Raw genomic sequence first — 26,851 nt, 5'->3', positions numbered from 1 at the left:
TACACAATGAACATGGAATTTGTTCCAATGTATTTGTCACCATTGATGATTATTTTGTCTCCTTAGTTAAATGGTATGTATTCTGGCAGAAAAAGCAAAGTTAGAAGGGGCTTTCTGCCATCTACATTCAAAGTACTGAACCCATCCCTTCCTGTTCACCAGCTTTCATATCAATTCCTGGGCATGCATATCTCTGAAGATCTGTCCTGGACCTAGCACATTGATGCAGTCATAAAGAAAGCCCATCAACGCCACTACTTCCTTAAAAGATTGAAAAGATTTGGTATGTCGACAAATACTCAAACTTCTCCAGGTGTAGGGTAGAAAGCATATATTGACCGGTTACATCACAGCCTGGTTCGGCAACTCGAACGCCCAGGAACAAAGATTACAAAAAGTGGTGAACATTACGGGTACCGACTTCTCCACCAGCCATCATCGTGAAGAACCCTCGCCACCCTGACCACTCTCTCATTTCACTCCTGCCATCTTGAAGAGGTAGAGGAGTCTGAAAACTGTGACATCCAGGTTCAAGAACAGCTTCTTCCCAAAACCCACCAGGCTATTGAACACTATGAACTCCAACTAAACTTCAAATGACAAACTGTCTTGGTTGCAGCAGGGTCTTTGGGCTTTGATTTGTTTTGAACTATATAGATTTTTTTAATTTGTTGAACAATTTTTTGTTTGTTTACTATTTTATCTATTTAGTACTGTTTACAAATATGTGGTGCCACTGCAAGTAAGAATTTTTATATTCCCGTTTCCGTACACATGGCAATTGACTCAAAACTTCCAAATATAATAAAGGGATACTCAAGAATCCGTTCCATAATGATCTGAAAGCATCCAATTACGCTTAAAACCTTGATAATTAGCCGATTGAAGGTGAGAACCAGTGGATGTAGTGTATCTGGACATTAAGAAAGCCTTTGATAAGGTCCCACACAGGAGTTTAGTGGGCAAAATTAGAGCACATGGTATTTGGGGTAGGGTATTGACATGGATAGAAAATTGGTTGGCAGACAGCAAACAAAGTAGGAATTAACGGGTCCTTTCAGAACAGCAGGCAGCGACTAGTGGGGTGCCGCAAGGCTCGGTGCTGGGACCACAGCTACTTATAATATATATCAATGATTTAGATGAAGGAATTAAAAGTAACATTCACAAAATTGCAGATGACACAAAGCTGGATGGCAGTGTGAACTGTGAAGAGGATGCTGAGGATGCAGGGTGACTTGGATAGGTTGGATGAGTGGGCAGATGCAGTATAATGTGGATAAATGTGAGGTTATCCACTTTGGTAGCAAGAAGGCAGGTTATCTGAATGGTGTCAGATTAGGAAAAGGGGAAGTGCAACGAGACCTGGGTGTCCTTGTACATCAGTCACTGAAAGTAAACATGGAGTTACAGCAGGCAGTGAAGTTAATGGCATGTTGGACTTCATAACAAGAAGATTTGAGTATAGGAGCAAAGAGGTCCTTCTGCGGTTGTACAGGACCCTGATAAGACCACACCTGGAGTATCGTGTGCAGTTTTGGTCTCCTAATTTTGAGGAAGGACATTCTTGCTATTGAGGAGTGCAGCACAAGTTCACTGGAATAATTCCCGCGATGGCGGGACTGTCATGTGATGAAAGAATGGAACGTCTGGGCTTGTATTCACTGGAATTTAGAAGGATGAGAGGGGATCTTATAGAAACATATAAAACTATTAAGGGATTGGACATGTTAGATGCAGGAAACATATTCCTGATGTTGGGGGAGTCCAGAACCAGGGGGCCACAGTTTAAGAATAAGGGGTATACCGTTTAGAACTGAGAAGAAAACCTTTTTCACCCAGAGAGTTGTGAATTTGAGGAATTCTCGGTATCAGAAGGCAGTGGAGGCCGATTCACTGGATGCATTCAAAAGAGAGTTAGATAGAGCTCTTTGGGCTAGCGGAGTCAGGGGGTATGGGGAGAAGGCAGGAACGGGGTACTGATTGTGGATGATCAGCCATGATCACATTAAATGGCGGTGCTGACTCAAAGGCCAAATAACCTATTCCTGCACCTATTTTTGTATCTAATTAAAGATAATTTCCATTATCATTGCAAAATGAGAAAAAAACTCCAAACAAAATTCATCACCATTGCCTTATTAGCCCTTCCAATACTAACTACTTTCAACTGACAGCAAATGTCCAGGCAACATATTAGAAACACATTTTTTTTTCTTCCCCAACATCACCTTCTTAGACAATCCCATTGAGAGAGAAGATTTGTTTCCACTCTGATTCTGTGTTTTGAAATGACTGGTGTGGGAATTGCTGACACTTGCACAAGTGTAGTAGGAGATGCTCAATGAGAGAGGTACGTAGGTGTGTGTTAAATGATGCACTACTTGTGCCAATTAAGCTGGGGTTGCTGTGTACACCCTCTGCTTTCAGTGCCATCAAAAATGCTCCTCCTCCACTTTAAGCAACGGAGTCTTGGGAATCGGCAAGGAGACTATATTTTTCAAACTGACTTTGTAGATTGCCTTGGAATTTTTACCTGTCTGGCTGACAATCTCTTCTCAGACATCTCAAAATTGTGTGTCTGCTTCAGGAGTCTGATGTTGGCCAAATGGCCTGCCTAAATGGTCTACATACGGACAATTTTGGCCTGGAATATGTGACTTTGTTTGCTTATCCTTGGACACAAAGTGCTGGAGTAGCTCAGCAGGTCAGGCAGCATCTCTGGAGGGTTTTGCTTTGAGACCCTTCTTCAGACTCCTTATCTTTGGATGCTGATCCATGGATTTGGAGGATTTTGCAAATACAGTGTTGGTGGTCCAACTCTCCAACCTCTCTTCATTATAACATTTATAGCATCATGGGATTTTTCCTTCCACTTGAAAGTTCTAAGTGCATTAAAAATAACTTACTTAACTAGATCGTTAATGACAACTTACAGAAAAATCAAGTTTTTGGTTTTGTATCTACTACCTTATGGAAGCTGTCTCATTGACTATGGAATAGACATAGGTTGAAATTGACAATTCAGTCAAATGATTACACTGTACTCGATCACAAATAATTACGGGATACTTGAATTAGATTTTGACCGAAGGATGTCTGAAAATATCATGCTGTAACTAATGACAAAGTCCTGACGTTGCAGACTTGCATTAGATGCAAAATATATTAATAAAATGATTAAAGCCAAGGTACAAAGATAGAAAGACCAGCACAAAACAAATACACATTAGAAGGATGTCCTTCAGATTAAAAGTCTTTTCTGATTCCTCTATTTTTAAATGTTAACTTATATAGCAATTAAATCAGTATATAATTTAAATGAATTACCTTAAGAAATTGCTAAACCCATGAATGATTCAATGTCAACAACTAGGTTATAATTCAATCACTTTATAGGTTCTCATCAACACAGTGATCAAAGTGTTTAAATATTTTGAAACTTATGAGACGACCACACCAATTTATTGCAACTGTTTCACTTTAAGAGGTCTTTTGATGAAGTTTCCTTTCAAGTTATGACCTCTGGAACAGTTTCTATTTACTTGGTACCTTTATAGCATCATGAAAAGTAAATTGTTGTACAGCCCTGCTTGCACAGCCCTGCGGGGCAAGGAATTTCAGGATTTAGACGTAGCAACAACAAAGCCACGATGATATATTTCAAAGTCAGAATGGCGTGTGATGAGATGGTGTATGACTGGTGGAGTTCCTGTCACCCTGGTCTTTTGTGGTGGCAGAGGTCACTGATTTGAAGGGTGCCATGAGGGAATTCCTGGAGCATTTTGAGAATGACACACGTGGTAGGTCCCTTTTTATCATATCATATCATATCATATATATACAGCCGGAAACAGGCCTTTTCGGCCCTCCAAGTCCGTGCCGCCCAGTGATCCCCGTACATTAACACTATCCTACACCCACTAGGGACAATTTTTTTTACATTTACCCAGCCAATTAACCTACATACCTGTACGTCTTTGGAGTGTGGGAGGAAACCGAAGATCTCGGAGTAAACCCACGCAGGTCACGGGGAGAACGTACAAACTCCTTACAGTGCAGCACCCGTAGTCAGGATCGAACCTGAGTCTCCGGCGCTGCATTCGCTGTAAAGCAGCAACTCTACCGCTGCGCTACCGTGCCGCCCAAATGCTACTGAGCTTCATGAACAATATGGCAGCGGCACACATCTGAACGCATAGATCTATGTTGCAGCTTTACCAGGTTGACATCTGATTTCCAGATATACTTATGCCCTTCTCGCCAAGCCCTCATACATTCTTCTTTGAGCAAGGGTTGCTCCACACATGACTGTAAGAATGGAATGAACCACATGTCAGGGCCATGATACAAGAGATTGGGGTGGTATACATTTTTGCTGCACCTAATGGCCCCCGTGTCCCAAGGATGTCCCATTTTGATCTGGCAGATGTTTTATATCTATTCCATTTAACAAAATGGCAGTGCCACATAACATGGCAGTTTTTTACTTTTTTGCATGTTTTGTAATTTAAGGATAAATCAAATTTACCGCAATTCACTAGCTTTGCCATATTAGAATATTGTAATCAATTTAGGTTTTTCCTGCATTCACAATGGAAAGGAATTAGAAAATAATGTCCATCAGCCTTGTCATAATGTTGCAACAAAAATAAAATCCAAATCTAAATAGATTCATATGTTATTGGTAAAGATGCCCAAAGAATAAGTCAAGTCAAATCAAGTCTACTTTGTCACATACACATACAAGATGTGCAGTGAAATGAAAGTGGCAATGCCTGCGGATTGTGCCAAAACTACAAACAACCAGATTGAGATGTTGCCGGACAAGATGCTTTCTACAGCCCCAGACTAGAAGCACTGAAGGATCCTCAGAGAGACTCTGAATTTCCTCAGCTGTCTGAGGTGGTAAAGGCGCTGCCTTGCCTTACTCACCAGTGCGGCAATGTGTGTTGTCCATGTCAGATCTCTGTAATGTCGACTCCCAGGTATTTAAAGCTGCTCACCCTGTCCACAGTAATCCCATTTATCTCCAGTGGTGTGTACGTCCTCGGATGTTGATCCCTTCTGAAGTCCACAATTAGCTCCTTAGTTTTTGTGACATTCAAGAGGAGGCTGCTGTCCTGACACCAGAGTGCCAGATCAGCCACCTCCTCCCGGTAGGCCTTCTCATCGTTATTGGAGATGAGGCCCACCACCACCACAGCAAACCTGATGATGGAGTTGGAGCTGAACCTAGCCACACAGTCATTGTGCATAGGGAGTACAGTAGGGGGCTAAGGACGCAACCCTAGGGGGATCCTGTGTTCAGGGTGAGGGGGTTAGATGTATGTCTCCCCATCTTGACTACTTGGGGCCTGGTGGTTAGAAAGTCCAGGACCCAGGCACACAGAGGAGTGTTAAGCCCCAGTTTCAGCAGCTTCTCAGCAAGTCTGGTGGGGACTATTGTGTTGAAAGCTGATGATGATCACTAAAATTATTTTATCCCCTTCCTAAAATTAGCAACATTGAAACTGTGTGTTCAAAAAATGTGAAATGAGGGCACATAAACAGGTTAAATTAAATTCCTTGAATTCCAATTATAGATGTTGTCTTTTCAAAGCATTTTTTGGCTTGGAAAGGCCTTTAAGTTACAACCCTTAAATAACTGCCTACAATTTTTGAAGCGAAGTGAATGATGATTGAAACAAAGATCTGATAATGACAGTGTCACAATTCTGTATGCAGTCATGAACCAGTCTGCAAACAACCCCTTAATAAAACAACAAATAGCCTAAATACCGAAAGCGAAGTAAAGGTCTAGAAGGAGTGGATGTGGAGAGGATGTTTCCATTAGTCTAGGACCAGAAGCCATAGCCTCAGAAATAAAAGGACAAACCTTTAGAAAGGAGATGAGGCGGAATTTCTTTAGTCAGAGGGTGGAGGCTCTGTGGAATTCATTGGCACGGATAGCTGTGGAGGCAGTCATTGGGTATTTTTAAAGCGGAAGTTGACAGATTTATGATTAGCAAGGGTGTCAAAGGTTATGGGGAGTAATAAAAAATATATAATTAACATAATAATCAAAGGCAGGAGTATGGGGTTGAGAGGGAATTGAACGATGGAATAGCCACAATTGAACGATGGAATACTCAATGGGCCGAATGGCCTAATTCTGCTCACATGACTTATCAAATCATGAACGAAAGGCACACTGTAAAACACAGCCATTTATCGTATCATATCATATCATATATATACAGCCGGAAACAGGCCTTTTCGGCCCACCAAGTCCGTGCCGCCCAGCGATCCCCGTACATTAACACTATCCTACACCCACTAGGGACAAAATTTTTATTTATTTTTTACATTTACCCAGCCAATTAACCTACATACCTGTACGTCTTTGGAGTGTGGGAGGAAACCGAAGATCTCGGAGAAAACCCACGCAGGTCACGGGGAGAACGTACAAACTCCTTACAGTGCAGCACCCGTAGTCAGGATCGAACCTGAGTCTCCGGCGCTGCATTCGCTGTAAAGCAGCAACTCTACCGCTGCGCTACCGTGCCGCCATTTGACATTGAATAATGCCAACTGTCTTTAGTTGTGAGCAACGTCTTCTTGGATGTACTTCAGGAAAGAAAATCTGCCATCCTTATACCATCTGACCTGCACATGAATCCAGATTCACAGCAATATGGTTGATTGCTCACTGCCCCAAAATCTGGTTGGAAGGCAATTATGGTTAGAAAATAAATGCAGCGGTCACCCCCTTAAGAATATTTTTGTAACAAATTATTATTTATCTCAAAGACAATATAAAACACATTTAACGTATTCTTAATGCTGTTACACATCTTCAGGCTCACAAATGTCAAGAATCAAGAGAATATCAAGAGTGTTTAATTGTCATATGCACTGGGAACAGAATGAAATTCTTACTCGCTCCAGCTTTACAGTAATGCAACAACGCAAAAGATAAATATGCAATAATTCAGTAAATTATCAGTTATTCTGGGTAACCAGACCATAATAATGCACCCAAAGAACATAGAGCAACCGTATACAAAGTTCACAGTAGCTCTTTACTAAGGTAGGGTTGTGCAGAGTGGCTCAAGGTTGTTGTTAAAAGCTGTTCTTGAACAGCAGGTAAAGGTTCTTCGGCTCATGTAGCTTCTTCCCAAGTGAGATGAGAGTGCGGCCAAAGTGGTGTGGGTCTTTGATGACATTACGATGACCTTCAATAATGTGTAGGTCAATACCCGTGATGGACAGGCAATGTCCACCGGTTTGGAAGGATGAGGAGGGACCTCATTGAAACTTACCGAATAGTGAAAGGCCTAGATAGAGTGGATGTGGAGATTATGTTTCCACAAGTGGGAGAGTCTAGGACCAGAAGTCATTGCCTCAGAAATAAAGGACCTTCCTTTAGAAAGGAGATGAGGAGGAATTTCTTTGAATCTGTGGAATTCATTGCCACAGAAGGCTGATCAGCCATGATTGAATGGCGGAGTAGATGAAGGGCCGAACAGCCTAATTCTGCTCCTATTACGTATAAATTTTCTGCAGCCTCCTTCGCTTTTTGGCATTCAAGTTACTGAACGCAAGTTTCGCAACCAGTTAATATGCTCTCCACCTGTAGAAGCTCGAAAAGAGGATTCAACAAAATGTTAAATCTCCTCAAACGTCTCAGGAAGTAGAATGGTGGAGCTCTCTTTGTGATTGCATCAATGTGCTGGGCCCAGGACAGATCACCAGAGATATGTAAGCCCAGGAACCTGAAGCTGGTGACTCTCTCCACCATTGCCCAGTCAATGACGACAGGTTCATGGATCTCCATCTTTCCCTTCCTGAAGTCAACAATCAGCTCCTTGATCTTGCTCATATTCACAGCAAGGCTGTTACTCTGGCACCATTCAACCAGATTATCGTTCTCCCTCCTGTATCATTAATCCAATGTTATTCGTCCAATGGTGGTATTATCAGTGAATTTAAGGTATATAATACCCTATCAATGAGTTATCAATAAACCAAAATGTTTTGGGGCACACTGATCAAAGTCATGGAATAACCACCAACCTTCAGTAAAAACACAAAGGTCACTACTTTGGTTTGATGGTGGTAACATATGGTGGTTTATTTTCCAAGCAAAATATTTAGTTTTGCTATAATTGCAACATAATTTCTTTGCACAAACTACAAGTCAATAACAGGTGACAAATATATAGTTTCAGTGCTTATCATGTAATCACACTTGCAAATATTTGTTCTGGCACAATACTTCCTCACACACGATAGCTGAGCCTTCCAAACTAGTAGAGAGCATTTCCAGGGTGATTGTTATACCATAATCTGTATCAAAGACTCGAAATTCTATCACCATACATTTTCGGGCACTGCTTGAATTCACATGCTGAAAAAAATTAAATTGAGAGCTTGTAGCACAGTAAAATAACATTCTTTTAAAAAAGGTGATGTTTCAGGTCAGGACCTTTCTTCAGAGTGATTGTGGGGGGGTGATTAAAGCTGGCAGAGAGGAGAGGCAGAACAAAGCGGGCAGGTATAAATAGGTGGGGGGGGGGTTGATAGACAGATAGTTGGCAAAGGCTACAGATTTTTTTTTAAATGTGTGAAACAAAATGATTGCCGAGTTGAAAATGTCAAGCCAGAGAAAGGACTGTAGGTGGAAAGGGAGGGGGGGGGAAGGAGAAATAGGCATGTCGAGATGGGGCATGGGGAGGGGGGTTGATACAACACTCAGAAGATTCCAGGCCGACCATGATGTAGAGCTCGTTTTCTATCGCCTCTGCCCATATTTCATCACATTTTTACTTTGCTTACGGGAGTCAAATGCAGATAATTATTTTCACTATATATGTTGTGGCTGCAGTTAATTTGTTGGCTTTTTGTAACTATTGTATGTTGACAGTTTCAATAGCTTCTGGGTGTTAAAACCTATTATGCGGGCATGGCTATTATCTGGATCAAATGTTGGGCCTGTTTAGATAAATGTCCCCTTCTCGTGTCTCTAGCATTTTACTTCCCCCTGCTGACCTTTAGCCCTCTATAGACCTGTTTATTTCTAATAAACAGGCACTACATCAACCATCTTGACTTCTCTACTCCCCTTACGCAGTCCAATCTCACCCTCTGAACGCACAGACCTCTGTTCATTCAGCAGAAATCCCAACGTTGGTATTAAAACAGTCAACAAGGGAGAGGCCGTTGTAGACTGGTTGGCCGGCCTCGGCCTTGGACACGTCCCCATACTTACCCCTTGACCATGACCCCAATGATAAACACCATGCCATCATCCCCCAGACTTTTCGATCTAATCTCCTCTGACGATCTCCCCTCCACAACTTCCAATCTTATTGTTCCAAGTCCCACATGCCCCTCATCTATCTCCTCCCCAAAACCAAACAGGACTTCCAAGGAAGGCCCATTGTTTCTGCCTGCTCCTGCCTCACTGAACCTATCTCCACATACCTTGATTCCATCCTATCCCTCATGTCCAGTCCCTCCCCAAAACCAAACAGGACTTCCAAGGAAGGCCCATTGTTTCTGCCTGCTCCTGCCTCACTGAACCTATCTCCACATACCTTGATTCCATCCTATCCCTCGTGTCCAGTCCCTTCCCACTTACATCAGAGACACCTCGCATGCCCTTCAATTCTTCGATAACTTTCAATTTCTGGGCCCTCATTGCCTCATCTTTACCATGGATGCTGAGCCCCTTTACACCTCCATCTGCCATCAGGAGACCCAATCAATTTCCCTCTATTAACATTTTTCTCTGCCTGGCGAAACCTATCCTTGCTCTCAACAACTTCTCTTTTGATTCCTCTCAATTTCTCTGTTAATGGTGTAGCCATAGGCACTCGCATGGGTCCTAGCTATGCTTGCCTTTTTGGGGATGGTGGGTATATGGAATAATTGGACAGGCATATGGATAAGAAAGGTTTAGGGATATGGGCCAAATGCAGGCAGATGGGACTAGTTGAGATGGGTTCTTGGTTGGCATGAACATGTTGGGCCGGGTGAGGGAGAAGGAAGGAGATGATGGTACCATGCTGTAAGACTTTAACCCATGGTGCTGTTAGCATCAAAACACATATCAAAGGATTTTTTTTGTGGAAAGCTCTCAATACAAAGTATTTAGCAGTTACGTTTTCTGCATTTGACAGAACAGGGTAACATAGCCTACGACCAATCACAATAAACATTTATCTAAACAGGCCCAACATTTGATCCAGATAATAGCCAAGCCTGCATAATAGGTTTTAACACCCAGAAACTATTGAAACTGTCAACATACAATAGTTACAAAAAGCCAACAAATGAACATATATAGTGAAAATAATTATCTGCATTTGACTCCCTTAAGCAAAGTAAAAATGTGATGAAATATGGGTATAGTGTCATAATCACATGCAAATACAAAATATCTGTTCCTCCATAACTGTTTATTCCACACTGAAATTTTGAGAAAATTTATTTTGATTCCAATGGAATTGAAACATTAACACCAAGATTATCCCATTACAGAAAGATTGGATCTAATGATTTTAAATGACTTAATAAATTTCATCTATACACAAGTACCTCTGTTAACACTCAGGATGCACTTCCGGATATGAAAGCAGGGCTGAAAGCGGAAAGTCATTATATTGAGAGATACTTTACTGGCAACACTGCCTCTCCTCTGCTGTGTGTTTTGCCTAGAACCTAGTTGAGTCTTCTAATCTGTTGACAATCCAGCCAGTTCCCAGTAATGACCTACATTCATTCTGTCAGCCACAATGCACCGGTTATCTCTATATCTCAACACTGATCATCCAGATCACCTGCCCAAGCCACCCAAAACCAGGACCTCCACATTACCTTGGTTTACTCGACGTCATGCCACTTGGCAGTGAGTCACTGCAGCAAATCACCCAAGATTTTTTTTTTTGTTAAGTGTACACGAGCTACATTACCATGAACGTTTAGATAACTGGATCTAACAAATCAGCATGCTGAAGGGTCTCGACCCGAAACGTCACCGAGTCCCTCTCTCCTAGATGCTGCCTGTCCTGCTGAGTTACTCCAACATTTTGTGATACCTTCGAATTGTACCAGCATCTGCAGTTATTTTCCTACATTAAAAGAGGTACAGTGTATAAATCAATACAGACACACTGCGACTTGGGTAAAAGGCTACTTATGTAAACTCGGACTTACGCAAAAAAAATCACAATGGGTGGTCTCATTTTCTCAACGACCTGTGCTATTGCAACGGGATTATGGTGAGGTCTTCCTGTCTGCTTCATAGACATAAAAGCATCGCCTGGACTCGGTGTGACACTGGGAAAGTGAGAAACTCCCAGCAGTCGCTGACGTCTTCCACAAGATGCACCAGCAAGCCCTTCATCACCAGCTGCTGTACCTTCCAGTTGACACGGTTGTTGAAGCGACTCACATTGTAGCCCTGGCTGACAGCGGTTTCCCCAGGCCACCGCCATCAACTGGACGCTTCCAGTCATGGTGGGCTCCCTCCCCTCAACAGCTGCTGCTTCGTCCTGTTGGCTGGCGTTTTGTCCACTCCGCCGCTCTCCCCGGCACCACCGTCCCCGCCTCCTTCTCCCCCGGAGTCCAAGATGGAAGGTTTTGGCGATTCCAGGGAGGAGCAGGAGGAGGTGGTGGAGGGGGGAGTGGTAGAGTGCACAAAGTGATAGCTGACGGGAAGAAGCTGCAGTTGGTGAGAGGAGAGGGAGCCCCAAGGTGACAGAATGCCCCCGATGTAAGGGAGTGCCTATATTAAGTACACCTAAATTTTTGCAGTACATGTTAAATAGAAATTCTTTAGCTATTCAAATATTCTGTCAACTGCAGAACAGAAAAAGAGGAAAATACAGAAGATGCTAGAAATCTGAAGTTAAAACAGGGAATGCAGGAAATACTCAGAAGGTCAGACATCTGTGGAGCAAGAAACAGCTCATGTTTCAGGTCAGTGACCCTGCATCACGGCGCGTTAGACAGAGTACGTTCAAAGTTGTAACTTTAAACAAATACATTGATTATAACGTAAAACAGTCTAAATCCCATGCAAATTGTTGCCTTCAGGCCTGTCTTTCTAAACTTGATAAATTCAAAGAGGACCCTTAAACAGTGCTGTTCCAAAGTATCTGATTCAGCAAAGATCACACTCATTTCATGGTCCCCTGCAAGACTTCTTGATACTAACTCTCATTTTGAGGCCTTCACTCAGATTTTCACGTTCTTACACATGGGTCTGTTCAGGGCCGTCTTAACGCATGGGCCTGATGGGCGCTTACCCGGGGGCCCACGAGCATAGGGGCCCCATGCTGATCTGTGTATGTTAAGTGACTTGCAATAAATAAATACTACTTTAAAAATGTAGGTTCAATAAGTGCTTTTTTCGCAACATTTTCAGTCACTAAGTGCTTCTCACAGCGATCTGTAAGTGCTTTACGCAACAATGTAGCACCCTAAGTCCATCGCTAAGTGCTTTTCGCCGGCACGACGGGGGGGGGGGGGGGGGGGGCTGGTAGGGAAAGGGGGGTGGGGGAGAGTAACGGTAGGGGCCCCAGTACACTGCTTTGCCCGGGGGCCCATAATGCTGTAAAAACAGCCCTGGGTCTGTTCAGTTGATATCTTTGTACAGAAGGTACAGAAGCCTGAAGTCGCACATAACTGGGTTCAGGAAGCTACTTTCCCACAACTATCAGGTTCTTCCCAGTCTCACATAACCTCAACCCTAAAGAATGGAACTCTATAGGCCACCTTTTGCATTGTTAAGGACGTTATTTTTCTAATTACGTTTTGCACTAATGTCTTGTTTTTGCAGTCTTTTTTCTTTCTGCTGTTTAGTAGAACTTTGTGCAATTTATATATAATTTTTTTGTGTGTGTTTGTCCGACTATGTGTGCCTGTGATAATGTTGCAAGCAAGATTTACATTGTACCTGTACCTCATGAATTTGTATATCTAGCAATAAACTCGACTCGACTTATGCAAAAGTGAACCTCGTCTCTCTCAGTATGGATGTTCTGCAACGTATTCTGTAGACCATTGACCTTAGTTAGTGAGGCTTGGGTAAAGTTGTCAGTGTACATGCCTCCACCCATTACTAAGTAATGCACTGCTGCAACAATATTAATATCAATAGCCTGTCCATTTATCTTAACGTCAGTTGCAAATTCACTACATTCTTCTACTCTGTTACCACCTCTGTTGTGCATACACAACATGCACTTTTTTCCATATCTTCATTTGCCTCTATGGTGTTCAAGGAACACTTTTGCATAATTGTTTCCATGCCAGTCAGATGTGCATGGGATGAAGGCGATTGGAATTTGGTGCATTTTGCTCATTTGTGAAAAGCAGCCAATATTATTGCATTTAAAGCAGTTGGTGGTTCCGAATGGATAATGAAAGATCCTTGGCTTCAATGGCAATGCCTCCTGCTTTTCACAACATTACCCATGCGTTTTTTATCTTTCAGGTTCAACAAAATGGTTTCTTGTCAAAACCGCCTTTCGCTCACACATGACCAGGTCCTGAAACAGACAGTCAAAATATTGTCACCCTTAAGGAGACCTCAAAGAGAGAGCAATGTGCAGAGCAAAGCCGTCTCATGTTTATTCAGTCAATTCCAACAGAAAGGCAATCCTTTCCTGCTGACCACTTGCAAGGAACTTGAAGATCTCAGCTATTTCTTCGTCTGCACCATTGTTGCTGATTGGACCAAGTACTCCTCTGTGCTTCCTGAAGTCTATAACAAGCTCATTCATCTCGCTGACATTGAGGGAGAGGTTGACACCACGACATGACCCGACACCATGTTACCAAATTCGCTATCTTCTTCCTGTACTCCGTCTTGTCATTGTTCATGATCCAGTCCTTAAAAAACAGCTGAGCAGAGTTCAGGATCGGCATATTCCAGTAAGGAGGAAAGACAAAGATGACAAGGGTTCCCTTGGGTGACGAGAGAAGTGTAAATTTGGTCAAATATAAAAAGAATAAAAAGCAACAGAAGAGAGTGGTAAATAAAGATTATGATATGCTTGCCTTCATCAGTCAGGGCCTTGAGTATGAGTCAGGAAGTTATGTTGCAGCATTATAAAACTTTGCTGATGCCACATTTGGTGCATAGTGTGTAGTTCTCCAACAATTACACCACAGAATCTACCTACAGTAAAACTGGAACAAAATCAGCAAGTTCATTTATTTAAATGGAAAAGAAAGATTAACTAGAAGGATTTTAGTTGATTTACACTTTGCATTTATAGTTCCTTAATAAATCATCTATTTAAATTTCTTTCATATTTAGATTTTTAATGTCTTAAAGTATTAATTCTATCATATGTTTTAATATTTTAACCTGTTTATTCAGATCAGACAAAGTCCTTGATATTTGAATGCCAGCAAAACCTGGGTGTAATTTAGCTGACAGTTAAAATTTTCTTCCAATTCTCAGCTGGAGTTTAAGCTGAGCCACCCACATGCTCACCTCACATGGAGCCCTGGTGCTGTGCTGGGCATCATGAGGGCGAGCAGAGAACAACTTTGGACAGAAGGTTGACAGAAGATCCAGAAACTATAAGTTTGTACTTAATCTATAGAGCAACAAGTCTGAGAACCCATCAAAAAAGTAGGCAGTCAATCATTTGTACCAAAGCCCATAGTCATTTTTTTGTCTTTGGAACAGCAATATCTATTTAGTTACAAACCTTGAACAAGTGGGCTGACTGTTCAAATGTCAAGATAATTCCTCAAGCCTAATATACCAGCAGTTAACCAAAATAGCATCGCACATTTCTGAATGATAAGATCACATAACATTTCTGACTGCTGTTTCACACTGTCGCAATGATGTGATCATACATTTTCAACTGTATGTCGAACGCAACAATAAAACACTATTACCAGCCAACAGGGTAGGAATATAACTCGTCCTGATTTTCCTCAATGTAATTGATCACCACTTAGGTATATGACAACAAACAAGGGTGACTTTCCTACTGCCCACGGATGAGCACTGTATTATTGTCACCAAGTTCATTATGCGTGTTGTCCAAATGCTATACAGAGCACACAATTTTAATGTTTATACAATACCATTTACAATCTTCTGACACATCCCAAAGTGTTTTACAATTAGTGTCATTTAAGAAAATGTGGCATAGCAAATAAAATAATGTGAAAATTATCTGTGATGTTGATTAATATGTAAATATTGGACAAGGCATGAGTGTAACCCTTCTTTACTTCAAAAAAAGTACAATATAATCTTTCAAACCTAAATGACAGTAACAGGTTAATATCTCAACCCAAAAGGCGATGCCCCCAATAATCCCTCAGTGTGTCCGGAGTGTATTTTAAATGTTTGCACTTTGTCTCTGGAGTTGGATTTAAACCCACAAAACATGACTGCAAGGCAAATGAATCGTATCAGATTCATTCCACTGAAACAGCATTACATGATGATGATTAACACGGTACCTCAACCTGTTTATAATGATGTGCCGTACTTCAACAACCCAAGAAAAGATTGTTTTTAATTAAGGTTTAGTTGTCATTCTGTTCATTATTACCCCTTACATTCCATGCCCAGATATTTTTTACTTACATTGCTAATTTAACTAAAAGCAAAAATTAGATCTCTCAATCAATGTAACTATAGCTTATTTTCTCTGTATGGAAAGAGCTTTATATATTTTTTTCAAGCTAATGAGGGTCAAAGCCAAAGCCAATGGCGTCACAATTTCTTTCACTAACACTATACCATCACCTCTTATTCCAAACCCTGGGCTTTTTAGCTGAGCTAGATGACCTTGCGTCAGGTTGCTTCAAGCAGAGCTTCTCAGCATTTATCATCTCAACTGCCTTGTAATGATCTCCATAAACAAGAGGACTCTGCATTTGCCTAATTATGGTGCCTTGTACACCACCAACATCCATTTAGGTATTAAACTCTGAAGTTCATTTGCCTTTTAAGATCATCGTTAAAACTAATTTCTAGCCAAGCTTTTGATCATCTGTCCTCGTGTCTTGCTATCAAATTAACTTTGATAATGCTCCTAAGAATTATGTACAAATTATTACAATTTTAAACATTCTAAATTTAGTTGGCAAGACATGCAACAGGCATAAGTGTGGAAAGTCTAGAGAAGCGGATCACAGAAAAATGCATGGGATTATTAAGAATTATAAATTGAGAGATGAAGAGGAAAATTTGAAACTGAAGGAGAAGAATAACAAATTTATTTCGATTTGTTTGCAACATATCAGAATTGTTTTCCTTCCAAGGTACTGAAATATTATTCCATCAATTGTGCATTGCCAATCATTATTCACGGAAACCATGGAAAGTACCTAGTCCTTCAGCATTCTGAGGCAGCAGAAAATGCTTTTGAAATAAAACGTCTCAATCCATCTGCATACCTATGCCTTCAGTAAACACCAACTAAACACCAACTGCCATAGTGAGTCCCACCGGAAATTGGAGGAACAGCACCTCATATTTTGCCTGGGCAGCTTGCAGCCCAGTGGTATGAACATTGACTTCTCCAACTTTAGATAGTTCCTCTGTCCGTCTCTTCCTCTCCCCTTTCCCAGATCTCCCACTGTCTTCCTGTCTCCACCTATATCCTTCCTTTGTCCCGCCCCCCTGACATCAGTCTGAAGAAGGGTCTCGACCTGAAACGTCACCCATTCCTTCTCTCCTGAGATGCTGCCTGACCTGCTGAGTTACTCCAGCATTTTATGAATAAATACTTTCGATGTGTACCAGCATCTGCAGTTATTTTCTTATACTATATATTCTTAAACTAAATACTGGATATATTTTACAAACAATACGAGGCCTTATTTGCAGCAAGTAATGTGTCATTGGTAACTGGAATGAACTACATGACTCAGCATTAAAAACAAATACATCACAAGCAATAACTATTGTCTAAGAATTGCATTTGTAATCTGTACAAATTATCTTATTATCTATCTACAGACATAATGGTCATAAAGTGTAGATAATTAAAGTCTAGAGCAGAAAATGTAGCAACTCTACATCTCACATTTTGGTTGCTAAAGGGGGATATATTAGTTATATTAACAAAGATTGTATGCCTTTCAGCATGAAATAAGCCTTTATGCATCTGTGGCTGCAATTCATATACAGGGTAAAGCAATCATACTACAAATATCACTCTTAAGGCTGATATATGCTTACAATCCAGTTTATGGGCAACCCAGTTTACTGCAGGCAATTTTTAAAGCCCATTTTGTGCTTGGATAAACCACATCCTATTAGTTGTTCCATCAATTACAAATTAAAAATCCTGGATCAGTGCTGTACACAGAGCTGAACAATTTAATAAAACTCATTATGGCAATTTGATTATATGTCCTGAATCGCATTAGTAATGACCATCCTCTAAAATTTGAAAACCTAAAGTACACATCATGCTACGGCAAAATCTCGACAAACGAACTTTAGAAGGGCACCTTGGTGGGATGGACGGGTTGGCCAAAGGGCCTGTTTCTGAGTTGCATGGATATGACTCAAGATGATGGTTTGAACAAAGTGGACTTCGTTCACGCTGTTTTGGAGGACTGGATTTTGCAACACTGATTCAAGATACAAAAAAAAAAACTGTAAATGTATTTTTATCACACATTTTAAGTTCAACAGAGAGAAAAGCACGCATCTTTTTCATATTTTTGGTATCTTCTAATTGTGCGAATAGTAGCCACATGAAGGTAGGAGTAGAAGATTGTACCTCCTCAAAACTATTCCACTAATTAATTAATCAAGGGATATGTATATTTCAACTCTTAAAGTTTCTCCACAAACCCTTGGTAATCTATTTTTTAAATCTATTCAGACTTAAATTTCAAATATCACTCAATGTATCTATAACCCTTTGTGGGAGAAAGTTACAGATCTCTCACCAATCCTAATGTGAAAAAGTGCTTTACGAGTTCATTTTTCAATGGCTTAACTCTAATTTAGCATTGTATAAACTTGTTCTAAATTCCAATTTTCCACACCTACCCACTGAAATCATTGCTTTACCCATTCACTTTATATTTATATTTCTTTTCAGAATCTTCTACTCTTAATTACCCAATATGGTGTGACTAAATTAACGTAATTTGCAAACTTTTATTAGCAAATTTCCAGTCATGAAAATAACAATATGTAGAGATGAGTAGCCACCCTAGTCCCCATACAGATTTCCCCCTTCTCTGCTCACTTCCCTCTTTCTGTCACACCATCTACCCTAAAGAGCAATAGAGAGATGCAAAAGTGATAAAGCTGACACAATGAATAATTTCCAAAGGGGAGTTGATTCGTTATTTAAAAACAAGAACCTCAAATTTTTGCACAAAAATGTGTAATAGCTCCTTCTACATCAATGGGGTCTGTGTGGAAAGGGTACCAGCTTTCAGGTTCCTGGGTACGCACATCGCAGAGGATCTCACCTGGTCTACCAACACCATCACCACAGTAAAGAAGGCACAGCAGAGACTCCACTTCCTGAGGATCCTCAGGAAAACCAACCTGCAGGAGAAGCTCATGTTGTCCTTCTATCGCTGCTCCATCGAGAGTGTGCTGGCATACTGTATAACCACATGGTATGCCAGCTGCTCAGAAAAGGACAGGAAGGCCCTTCAGAGGGTCATCACGACGGCCCAGAAAATCATCGGCTGCTCACTGCCCTCCCTGGAGCACCTGTTCAGCCTACGCTGCCTCAGTAGAGCAGGCAAAATAATAAAAGATCCATCCCACCCCGGCCACCGTCTGTTTGTTCATCTGCCCTCTGGTCGACGTTTCAGGTCGATAAAATCCCGAACAAACAGACTTAAGAACAGTTTTTACCCCAGGGCCATACGAGAACTGAACACTACCTTTGCACTAGGCAACACTAAAAAATCTTTGTACTTAACATAATTGTATTTAATTGTATTTATGTATTTATTTGTTTTTGCATTTATTGCATATATGTTTGTACGCACCGTCAGGATTGGCTATTTTTTAATTTCGTTGTACTCGTTGCAATGACAATAAATGAATATTATTATTATTATTATTATTATTATAGGTGTCTATAAATTCTCACAAATCAGAGAACCCTCCCTTTATTCTTCTGACTCCTAACTGCCCGTTGACTTGTCACAAGGTTATCGTCAGTATTGCATTTTATCATCTTTGCAAATGTTCTTGTGGTAATTTGACAAATGTCTTCTGGAAACTTTCTCTTACAGAAACATTCCACTATCTACCATGTGGTGGCCTCCCAAAAAAATAGTAAACTAGATTAGTTAGACGTGACTTGTCCTTTACATATTTATGCTGACTCTGTTTGATCAGCTAATGCTATCCAATTGCTCAGTCACTCTGTTGCGATTTATCCTTTTGACAGTAACTGAACAGTTGAACCGGCATTTCCCACAATAATATGCCAAACGACATGTTGTACTAACTTCAGAAAAAACAGAAAATAGGTGCAGGAGGAGGCCATTTGGCCCTTCAGGCCAGCACCACTATGTTCTTATATATTTAAATAGTGGCATTTGAAAGAGAAATGAGGTTTAATTGAACTTCTTTTTTCCACAAACCTGTTAAAAGTTTCTCATTCTCAAGTAACTATAATTATAAAAGGAAGTTGGATAATTACTTGGGTGTTAGAATGCACTATCGTTTCAGGTACAACAAACAAAATCCCAATATTTCCAAAAACAATACTCTCAACATCTTCCCTCTAGAATTTAGCTGGTAGTTTTAAATCTGTCCCTCATCAGTTTATATATGTTAATCCATTCCTGAGGAATAGGCTTTCTCCATATGACCCATGAAACTCATCATCTTGAAAACATCAATTTTAGCTGTGCAGGGATCAGTAGCCTTGTAATGTTATCAACATTTCTCTCATAATTAAAGTCTCATGATTGATAATATCTGGTAAAAACTATTTTCTCATTTTAGGTGCTATCCATTTCTAATTTCCTCATGTTTTCTGCTGTAGCAGGAGATCTTCACTCAAACAGATTTTAAAGATCGTAAAGCTGGGTACAATTCTAGCATTTATCACGTAACCACAAGCTGCAATTGAGGTGGTGATAGGGGTGGTGGTGACTTTTGAACAGTCCAATAATGTTGATGAAGGTACCCCCATAAAGCTATTACACAGGATTCTGACACAGAAGCAATGAAAAATAAATCAATTGGGTGAGCTGTGATTCCAAAAAAGAACATAGTGGTGAACTTGCTTTACTTTCCAACTTTATAATGGAGAATGTTCAATAGACCATGTCATTAGAAGTCAGTTGACTTGCGGCAGTGTATTCTGTGTACTGCATACCACACAGCCATGATTTTTTTTTTAAATTATTTGTGGATTCAGAGATAACCAAGGAAGTTATTCATTCATCTTCAGTACTAGAGCCCCACATTGCTGCCGTTGACAGCAACCACTCTCATCTTACTTAGGGAATTATTTCATTTAAATTTGGACCAAAACAATAATGAGGCCTGGGGCTTAGTGATCTTTGGAGGCCAGTGGATTAGCTTAACAGTATATTATCACTCCCAGCAAAGCATGCTGCTCTCTTTCCAGATCACCTTTTAGAGTCTGAAATATTTCAATATAGGTTACCATTTGTAGAATAAGTTTGTATAATTATTTTGTGACAATAGGTGAACATGTCGTTCTCCTTACATGGATGGTACAGAGGTTTGGAAAAATCAAGGGAAAGCCATTCCTTACCGAACACCATTCACTGAAATGTTTAGCTGTCTTTGCCATTAACGGATGCCCGAGGACATGACGAGTTTTTGGTCAATGACAACAGCTCCCCAACACACTTTTCCTCATGTTGTTAATGTTGAAGGGCTCAATAATGCTTAATCATATCAAGGAGATATGATTAAGTTGTTGGAAATGGTCACTGTGTGTGGGATTTGTGTTGCACAAATATTTCTCACCACTTATCAGACCAAATCCAGGCATTATCTAGGACTCACTGCATGCAGGCAGCACTGCCTCCCTACCCAAGGAATTAGAATGAAGCTGAACGTTGTGGAATCACCAGCAAACAGTTACACTGCTAACTTTATAATGAAGGCAAATTCACTGAAGCACCTGCAGGCTGGTGGGTCCAGGACACTGGGACGCTGAGCTACCTCTGCAGCCAAGCTAATTGCCTCCAACAAATATCTTTCCTTTCTGCAGGTTATGATTTCATCCAATAGAAAAATTCCTCCTTCAACTTAAGTTCCACATTAACATTGTTCAACATTGCTGCCGTTGACAGCAACCACTCTCATCTTACTTAGGGAATTATTTCATTTAAATTTGGACCTAAACAATAATGAGGCCTGGGGCTTAGTGATCTTTGGAGGCCAGTGGATTAGCTTAACAGTATATTATCACTCCCAGCAAAGCATGCTGCTCTCTTTCCAGATCACCTTTTAGAGTGAAATATTTAAATATAGGTTACCATTTGTAGAATAAGTTTGTATAATTATTTTGTGACAACTGTGCTCATGTCCATTTCAGTCCCCTCTTGTATTTCACTTGTTTTTGCTTGATAGGTGACCCAACTTCACGCCCTACCTCTTCCACACAGTTTGCTCAGTTATACTGGTGATTCCTTTTCCAGTAACCATACCATTTGTATTTGCTACGCATAAATTCAAATGTTTACCATAGTTTGGTATTAATCCTTATTGTTCTTGGAGTGATACGACCACAGTATGATACTGTATTGATATTTGCTTTGAAAAATAAAAAGACCTGCACATATTCTCGAGACACATTTCTGGCTAGAATGGTTTTGCAAATATAAATCACGCTTTTCAGAAGTTATTCCATGTCTCCTAACAACAAACGGGATTTCCTTTTTTTTTTTAATGCGAAAGGATTCATGAAATTATCAAAATGTTTCACAAAAACTTGGCAGAGCACTTCACAAAATCGTGAAGAAATAAGTATGTTATACTGTGTGACAATACTCTTCTGGGAGCTTGTGAAAACATTTCAACAAGTATTGTATTTATTACTAAACATTAAAATGAAAAGTATAAGGATGGCTACAACGAACCAACAGAACTGGGTGTCACAAGCTGTGAGTGCAGTGAACAGATAGAGCATGGACACACGTGACAATTATGAAAGGGGCTAGGAATTTATTCTAGAAAAACAAAGGAGGATGCACCAATGACCTGACTAACATTTGCCGATGCATCTAAACTTCCAAACAAAATAACCGTTAGAAAATACCTGCTTCAATCTGTGGAGCAAAGTGAATCCAAGTCACAAAGCATGCTTGTTTACCCTCCTGGAGGCCCACAAGACCTCCGCAACCCAACCAAGCAGCAGCAAAAACAAAATAGAATGGAGATTTAGACGATTTACATTTTTTTCTCTTTACAAGGATCTTTGCTACTACGGAGTTCACCGCTTTTTGAGGAGTTTGTTGCTTAAGTGGAAACATGAACAAAAATGGACCAGCTTATTAATTCCATTCTCGTTATAAATCAGAGTGTGTAATGATTCTGTGTAATAAATTTGTGTTATGTGGCCCTCTGCCGATAAACAAAACAAACAACTCTCCGACCCCCAACTCTCAGGCCGCTTAAGAATTTCCGTCGTTACACAGCAAGTGGATTTGAATGAAGGACATATTTTGACAGGCTGGCATCAACTTTTTTTCAACTGGTTTCATTACATTAATTTTAGCCATACAATTAAGATTAAAGCTTGCCCTTTGGCAGTAATGCTAATGCAAACTCCCAAACTCGACAACATAATCTTTTTCAACAATATAATCTTAAGGTAAAGTAGATCAAGCAACCGATTGATTTCCTGCTAAGTATTTTCCCACGTTTTCCTTTATTTTATTTGTATTAAGCAATTTTCTTCCATCATCATCCAACGATCCCTCCTCACAATACATTATTTACTCAGCTTTCATTATCTCAATCTAAATCACCACAAGCATTCAGGCTTTCTTCAACTCTTTTTTCACTCATTCGCAGCCTTAACCTTTTGATATCTCTCTTTCACTCACATCCAATCTCCCTGCAGCTCCTTTCACTTGATCCAGTCCACGTTATCATCACCCTGTTCCAGCCCAAACCAATCTCCCCTACCCATACCTGCTCTGATCCTCGTATGCACTCCCATTGCAGCTGATCCACACTGCAGCACATCCCAATGCCCCCCATGTCACACTGCCCTGTATGCTGCCAACCCCATCCCAAACTCATGGATCTCACAAACCCCCTGCTAACTCCCAAACCTCTCTCCATCAGCCCAGAATCTTTCTCCCTCCCTACCCTCTTAAACTTCAGCCAACTCTCCCAAACTACTCAATTTACCAACACAGAAACGACCCCTCCTTCAATCTCTCATCATATCTACCCCTCCTCTACTCTCACACCCCAATATTGCAAAGTTTCATCCTCTTCTGCCACACATGGGACCCTCTCTCAATGTTGACCACAATCAAAGTGCCACCTGTGGGTGGGAGCTTGCAGTGCGCAAACTGCAGGGCGCTATTTCCCTACATTACAACTACTTCATCGTTGAGGGTGTGAAAGGCGCTGTTTAAATGCCGAGCTTTCGCCAGGACCCAGTTGCACGATTGCATGTGCAAGAAGGAACTGAAGATGCTGGTTTAAACCGAAGATAGACACAAACAGCTGGGGTAACTCAGCGGGACAGGCAGCGTCTCTGGAGAGAATGAATGGCTGACGTTTCGGGTCGAGACCCCCCCCTCTTCAGACTCACGCATGACTACATGTTGCACTGTGAGGCCAGGTGCGACGAGTATTCCCCTCACCCCCGGGTCTCCAGCGTCCCCCAACACCCGGCATCAACCCCCACCCCCGGGGGCCGCTCCAACCCTCCCCAACCCGCACAGAACCTCCATCTGCCTCTCTCCGCAACCAAAACACCAGCACATGGGGGGGGGGGGGGGCGGCCCTCACGGGTGGTCTGTCCGGGGCCGGGGGCTGACCGGGTGGGGAGAGGGTCTGGGGCAGCGTGGGGAGGAGAGGGTCTGGGGAGGGGAGGAGAGGGTCTGGGGAGGGGGGAGGAGAGGGTCTGGGGAGGGGAGGGGAGAGGGTCTGGGGTGGGGAGGGGAGGGGAGGGGAGAGGGTCTGGGGAGGGGAGAGGGTCTGGGGAGGGGAGAGGGTGTGGGGTGGGGAGGGGAGGGGAGGGGGTGGGGAGGGGAGAGGGTCTGGGGTGGGGAGGGGAGGGGAGAGGGTCTGGGGTGGGGAGGGGAGGGGAGAGGGTCTGGGGTGGGGAGGGGAGGGGAGAGGGTCTGGGGTGGGGAGGGGAGAGGGTCTGGGGTGGGGAGGGGAGGGGAGAGGGTCTGGGGTGGGGAGGGGAGGGGAGAGGGTCTGGGGTGGGGAGGGGAGGGGAGAGGGGAGAGGGTCTGGGGTGGGGAGGGGAGAGGGTCTGGGGTGGGGAGGGGAGGGGAGGGGAGAGGGTCTGGGGTGGGGAGGGGAGTTGGGGGGAGAGTCCGGGCCGGGTGGAGCGGACAGGGTGCTGTCCGAGGAGAATGGGGTGTGAGGAGGAATGGGGGGTGTGAGGGGGGTGTGAGATGGGGGGTTGTGAGGAGGGGGGGTGTGAGGAGGGGGGGTTGTGAGGAGGGGGGGTTGTGAGGAGGGGGGGTTGTGAGGAGGGGGGGTTGTGAGGAGGGGGGGTTGTGAGGAGGGGGGGTTGTGAGGAGGGGGGGTTGTGAGGAGGGGGGGTGTGAGGAGGGGGGGTTGTGAGGAGGGGGGTTGTGAGGAGGGGGGGGTGTGAGGAGGGGGGGTGTGAGGAGGGGGGGTGTGAGGAGGGGGGTGTGAGGAGGGGGGGTGTGAGGAGGGGGGGTGTGAGGAGGGGGGTTGTGAGGAGGGGGGGTTGTGAGGAGGGGGGGTTGTGAGGAGGGGGGGTTGTGAGGAGGGGGGGTGTGAGGAGGGGGGGTGTGAGGAGGGGGGGTGTGAGGAGGGGGGTTGTGAGGAGGGGGGGTTGTGAGGAGGGGGGGTGTGAGGAGGGGGGGTTGTGAGGAGGGGGGGTTGTGAGGAGGGGGGGGTGTGAGGAGGGGGGGTGTGAGGAGGGGGGGTGTGAGGAGGGGGGGTGTGAGGAGGGGGGGTGTGAGGAGGGGGGGTGTGAGGAGGGGGGGTGTGAGGAGGGGGGTGTGAGGAGGGGGGTTGTGAGGAGGGGGGGTTGTGAGGAGGGGGGGTTGTGAGGAGGGGGGGTTGTGAGGAGGGGGGGTGTGAGGAGGGGGGGTGTGAGGAGGGGGGGTGTGAGGAGGGGGGGTGTGAGGAGGGGGGGTGTGAGGAGGGGGGGTGTGAGGAGGGGGGGTGTGAGGAGGGGGGGTGTGAGGAGGGGGGGTGTGAGGAGGGGGGGTGTGAGGAGGGGGCCCTCCCTCCCTCCCTGCCCGTCCCCCCGCTCACCTGGGGCCGCCAGCAGCAGCAGCAGCAGCAGGAGCAGCGGGGCGAGAGTGCCGGCGAGCAGGCAGTGCCAGCACAGCTGTCCGGGCGCCATGTACTCAGGCGGCGGCGGCGGCAGCAGCGGCCGAGGCGTCAGCAGGTACCGCGGGCAGCGCCGTCCCTCCCTCCATCACCCATCATCGCCATCTTGTGCGTGTGAGGGCGGGCACGAGCAGCGCGGGCACGCGCCGCCAGCCCCCCCAGGCGCGCTCCCGCCGCCGCGCGCTCCCGCGCCCCTTCCCCTCCGCGTGCACGACGCGCGGTGCAAAGGCGCACCTGAACTGAAGGCAGGACCCTGCTGGACAGTGTTGAGCACTGCTGGACTCAGCTCAACTGGGTTGTGCTGGTCTCTGCTGGACTCGGCTCAGCCAGGTTGTGCTGGGCTCTGCTGGACTCGGCTCAGCTGGGTTGTGCTGGACAGCTCAACTGGGTTGTGCTGGGCTCCCCTGGCATCAGCTCAACTGGGTTGTGCTGGTCTCTGCTGGACTCAGTTCAAATGGGTTGTGCTGGGCTCCTCTGGACAGCTCAACTGGGTTGTGTTGGGCTCTACTGAACTCAGCTCAACTGGGTTGTGCTGGTCTCTGCTGGACAGCTCAACTGGGTTGTGCTGGGCTCTACTGGACTCAGCTCAACTGGGTTGTGCTGGTCTCTGCTGGACTCGGCTCAACTGGGTTGTTCTAGACTGCTGGGCTAGGCTGAGCTCAGCTGGGTTGTGCTGGACTGAGCTCAGCTGGGTTGTGCTGTGCTGTGCTGGCGTGAGCTCTGCTGGAACATCTTGGAACTCTGCTGGGCCGGGCTCTGTTGGAACAGCCTGAGCTCTGCTGGGTTTGTTCTGTGCTGTGCTTGTTCTGTGTTGTACTTGCTGGCCTTGGGCAATGCCAGGGCATTGGGAGGCTGAGTGAAGTGCGCATGATTGGGGGAGCAGGGGGATCAGGTTGTTCTGGCCTATTACCCATATCCACTTGAGCTCTAATACATTAATTTATTTTGTCTCATGCTTGATAGAAAATTCACTCCTGGACCTATCCCAAAACACAGTTTGATTGAATAGCTATGTGACCTACATTAAAGGTCCAATTTTTATGTGTTTTTGCATGAATTGGATATAAATCTGCCAAATAGAATAACGGCCGTATGATGTCTAAACAAGCATGCTTCAACAATTAGTTTATTTAACTTCCAATATATTTTTTGAATATTCAATTTGCCTACTTGTCCTATTTGTTGGTATTAGTACATGTCTATGTCCAATTTGCCTATTTGTTGGTATTAGTACATGTCTGTTTTAGTCAAATGCTCTGCTAAAAAAAATCAATTAACTAAAGCCTACCTATTTTCCATTTGAAAAGAAACAATAACTCAGCAGCTTGCACAAAT

General features: G+C 43.4%; 1 protein-coding gene across 1 annotated transcript in view; it reads right to left on the bottom strand.

The window, feature by feature from the left end:
- The window catches only part of igdcc4 (immunoglobulin superfamily, DCC subclass, member 4), a 92,310-nt gene extending 66,718 nt beyond the window's left edge, over nt 1-25,592 (bottom strand). The window contains exon 1 of the mRNA XM_078427356.1: nt 25,439-25,592. Coding sequence (XP_078283482.1) covers nt 25,439-25,529 — 91 coding nt within the window. The 5' untranslated portion in view covers nt 25,530-25,592. The remainder of the gene's footprint in view (nt 1-25,438) is intronic.
- Between the last annotated feature and the right edge of the window lie 1,259 nt (nt 25,593-26,851).

Source organism: Rhinoraja longicauda, chromosome 33, assembly GCF_053455715.1.
Source record: "Rhinoraja longicauda isolate Sanriku21f chromosome 33, sRhiLon1.1, whole genome shotgun sequence".
Lineage (NCBI taxonomy): Eukaryota > Metazoa > Chordata > Chondrichthyes > Rajiformes > Arhynchobatidae > Rhinoraja > Rhinoraja longicauda.
This window is presented reverse-complemented; position numbering and strand designations above follow the sequence as displayed.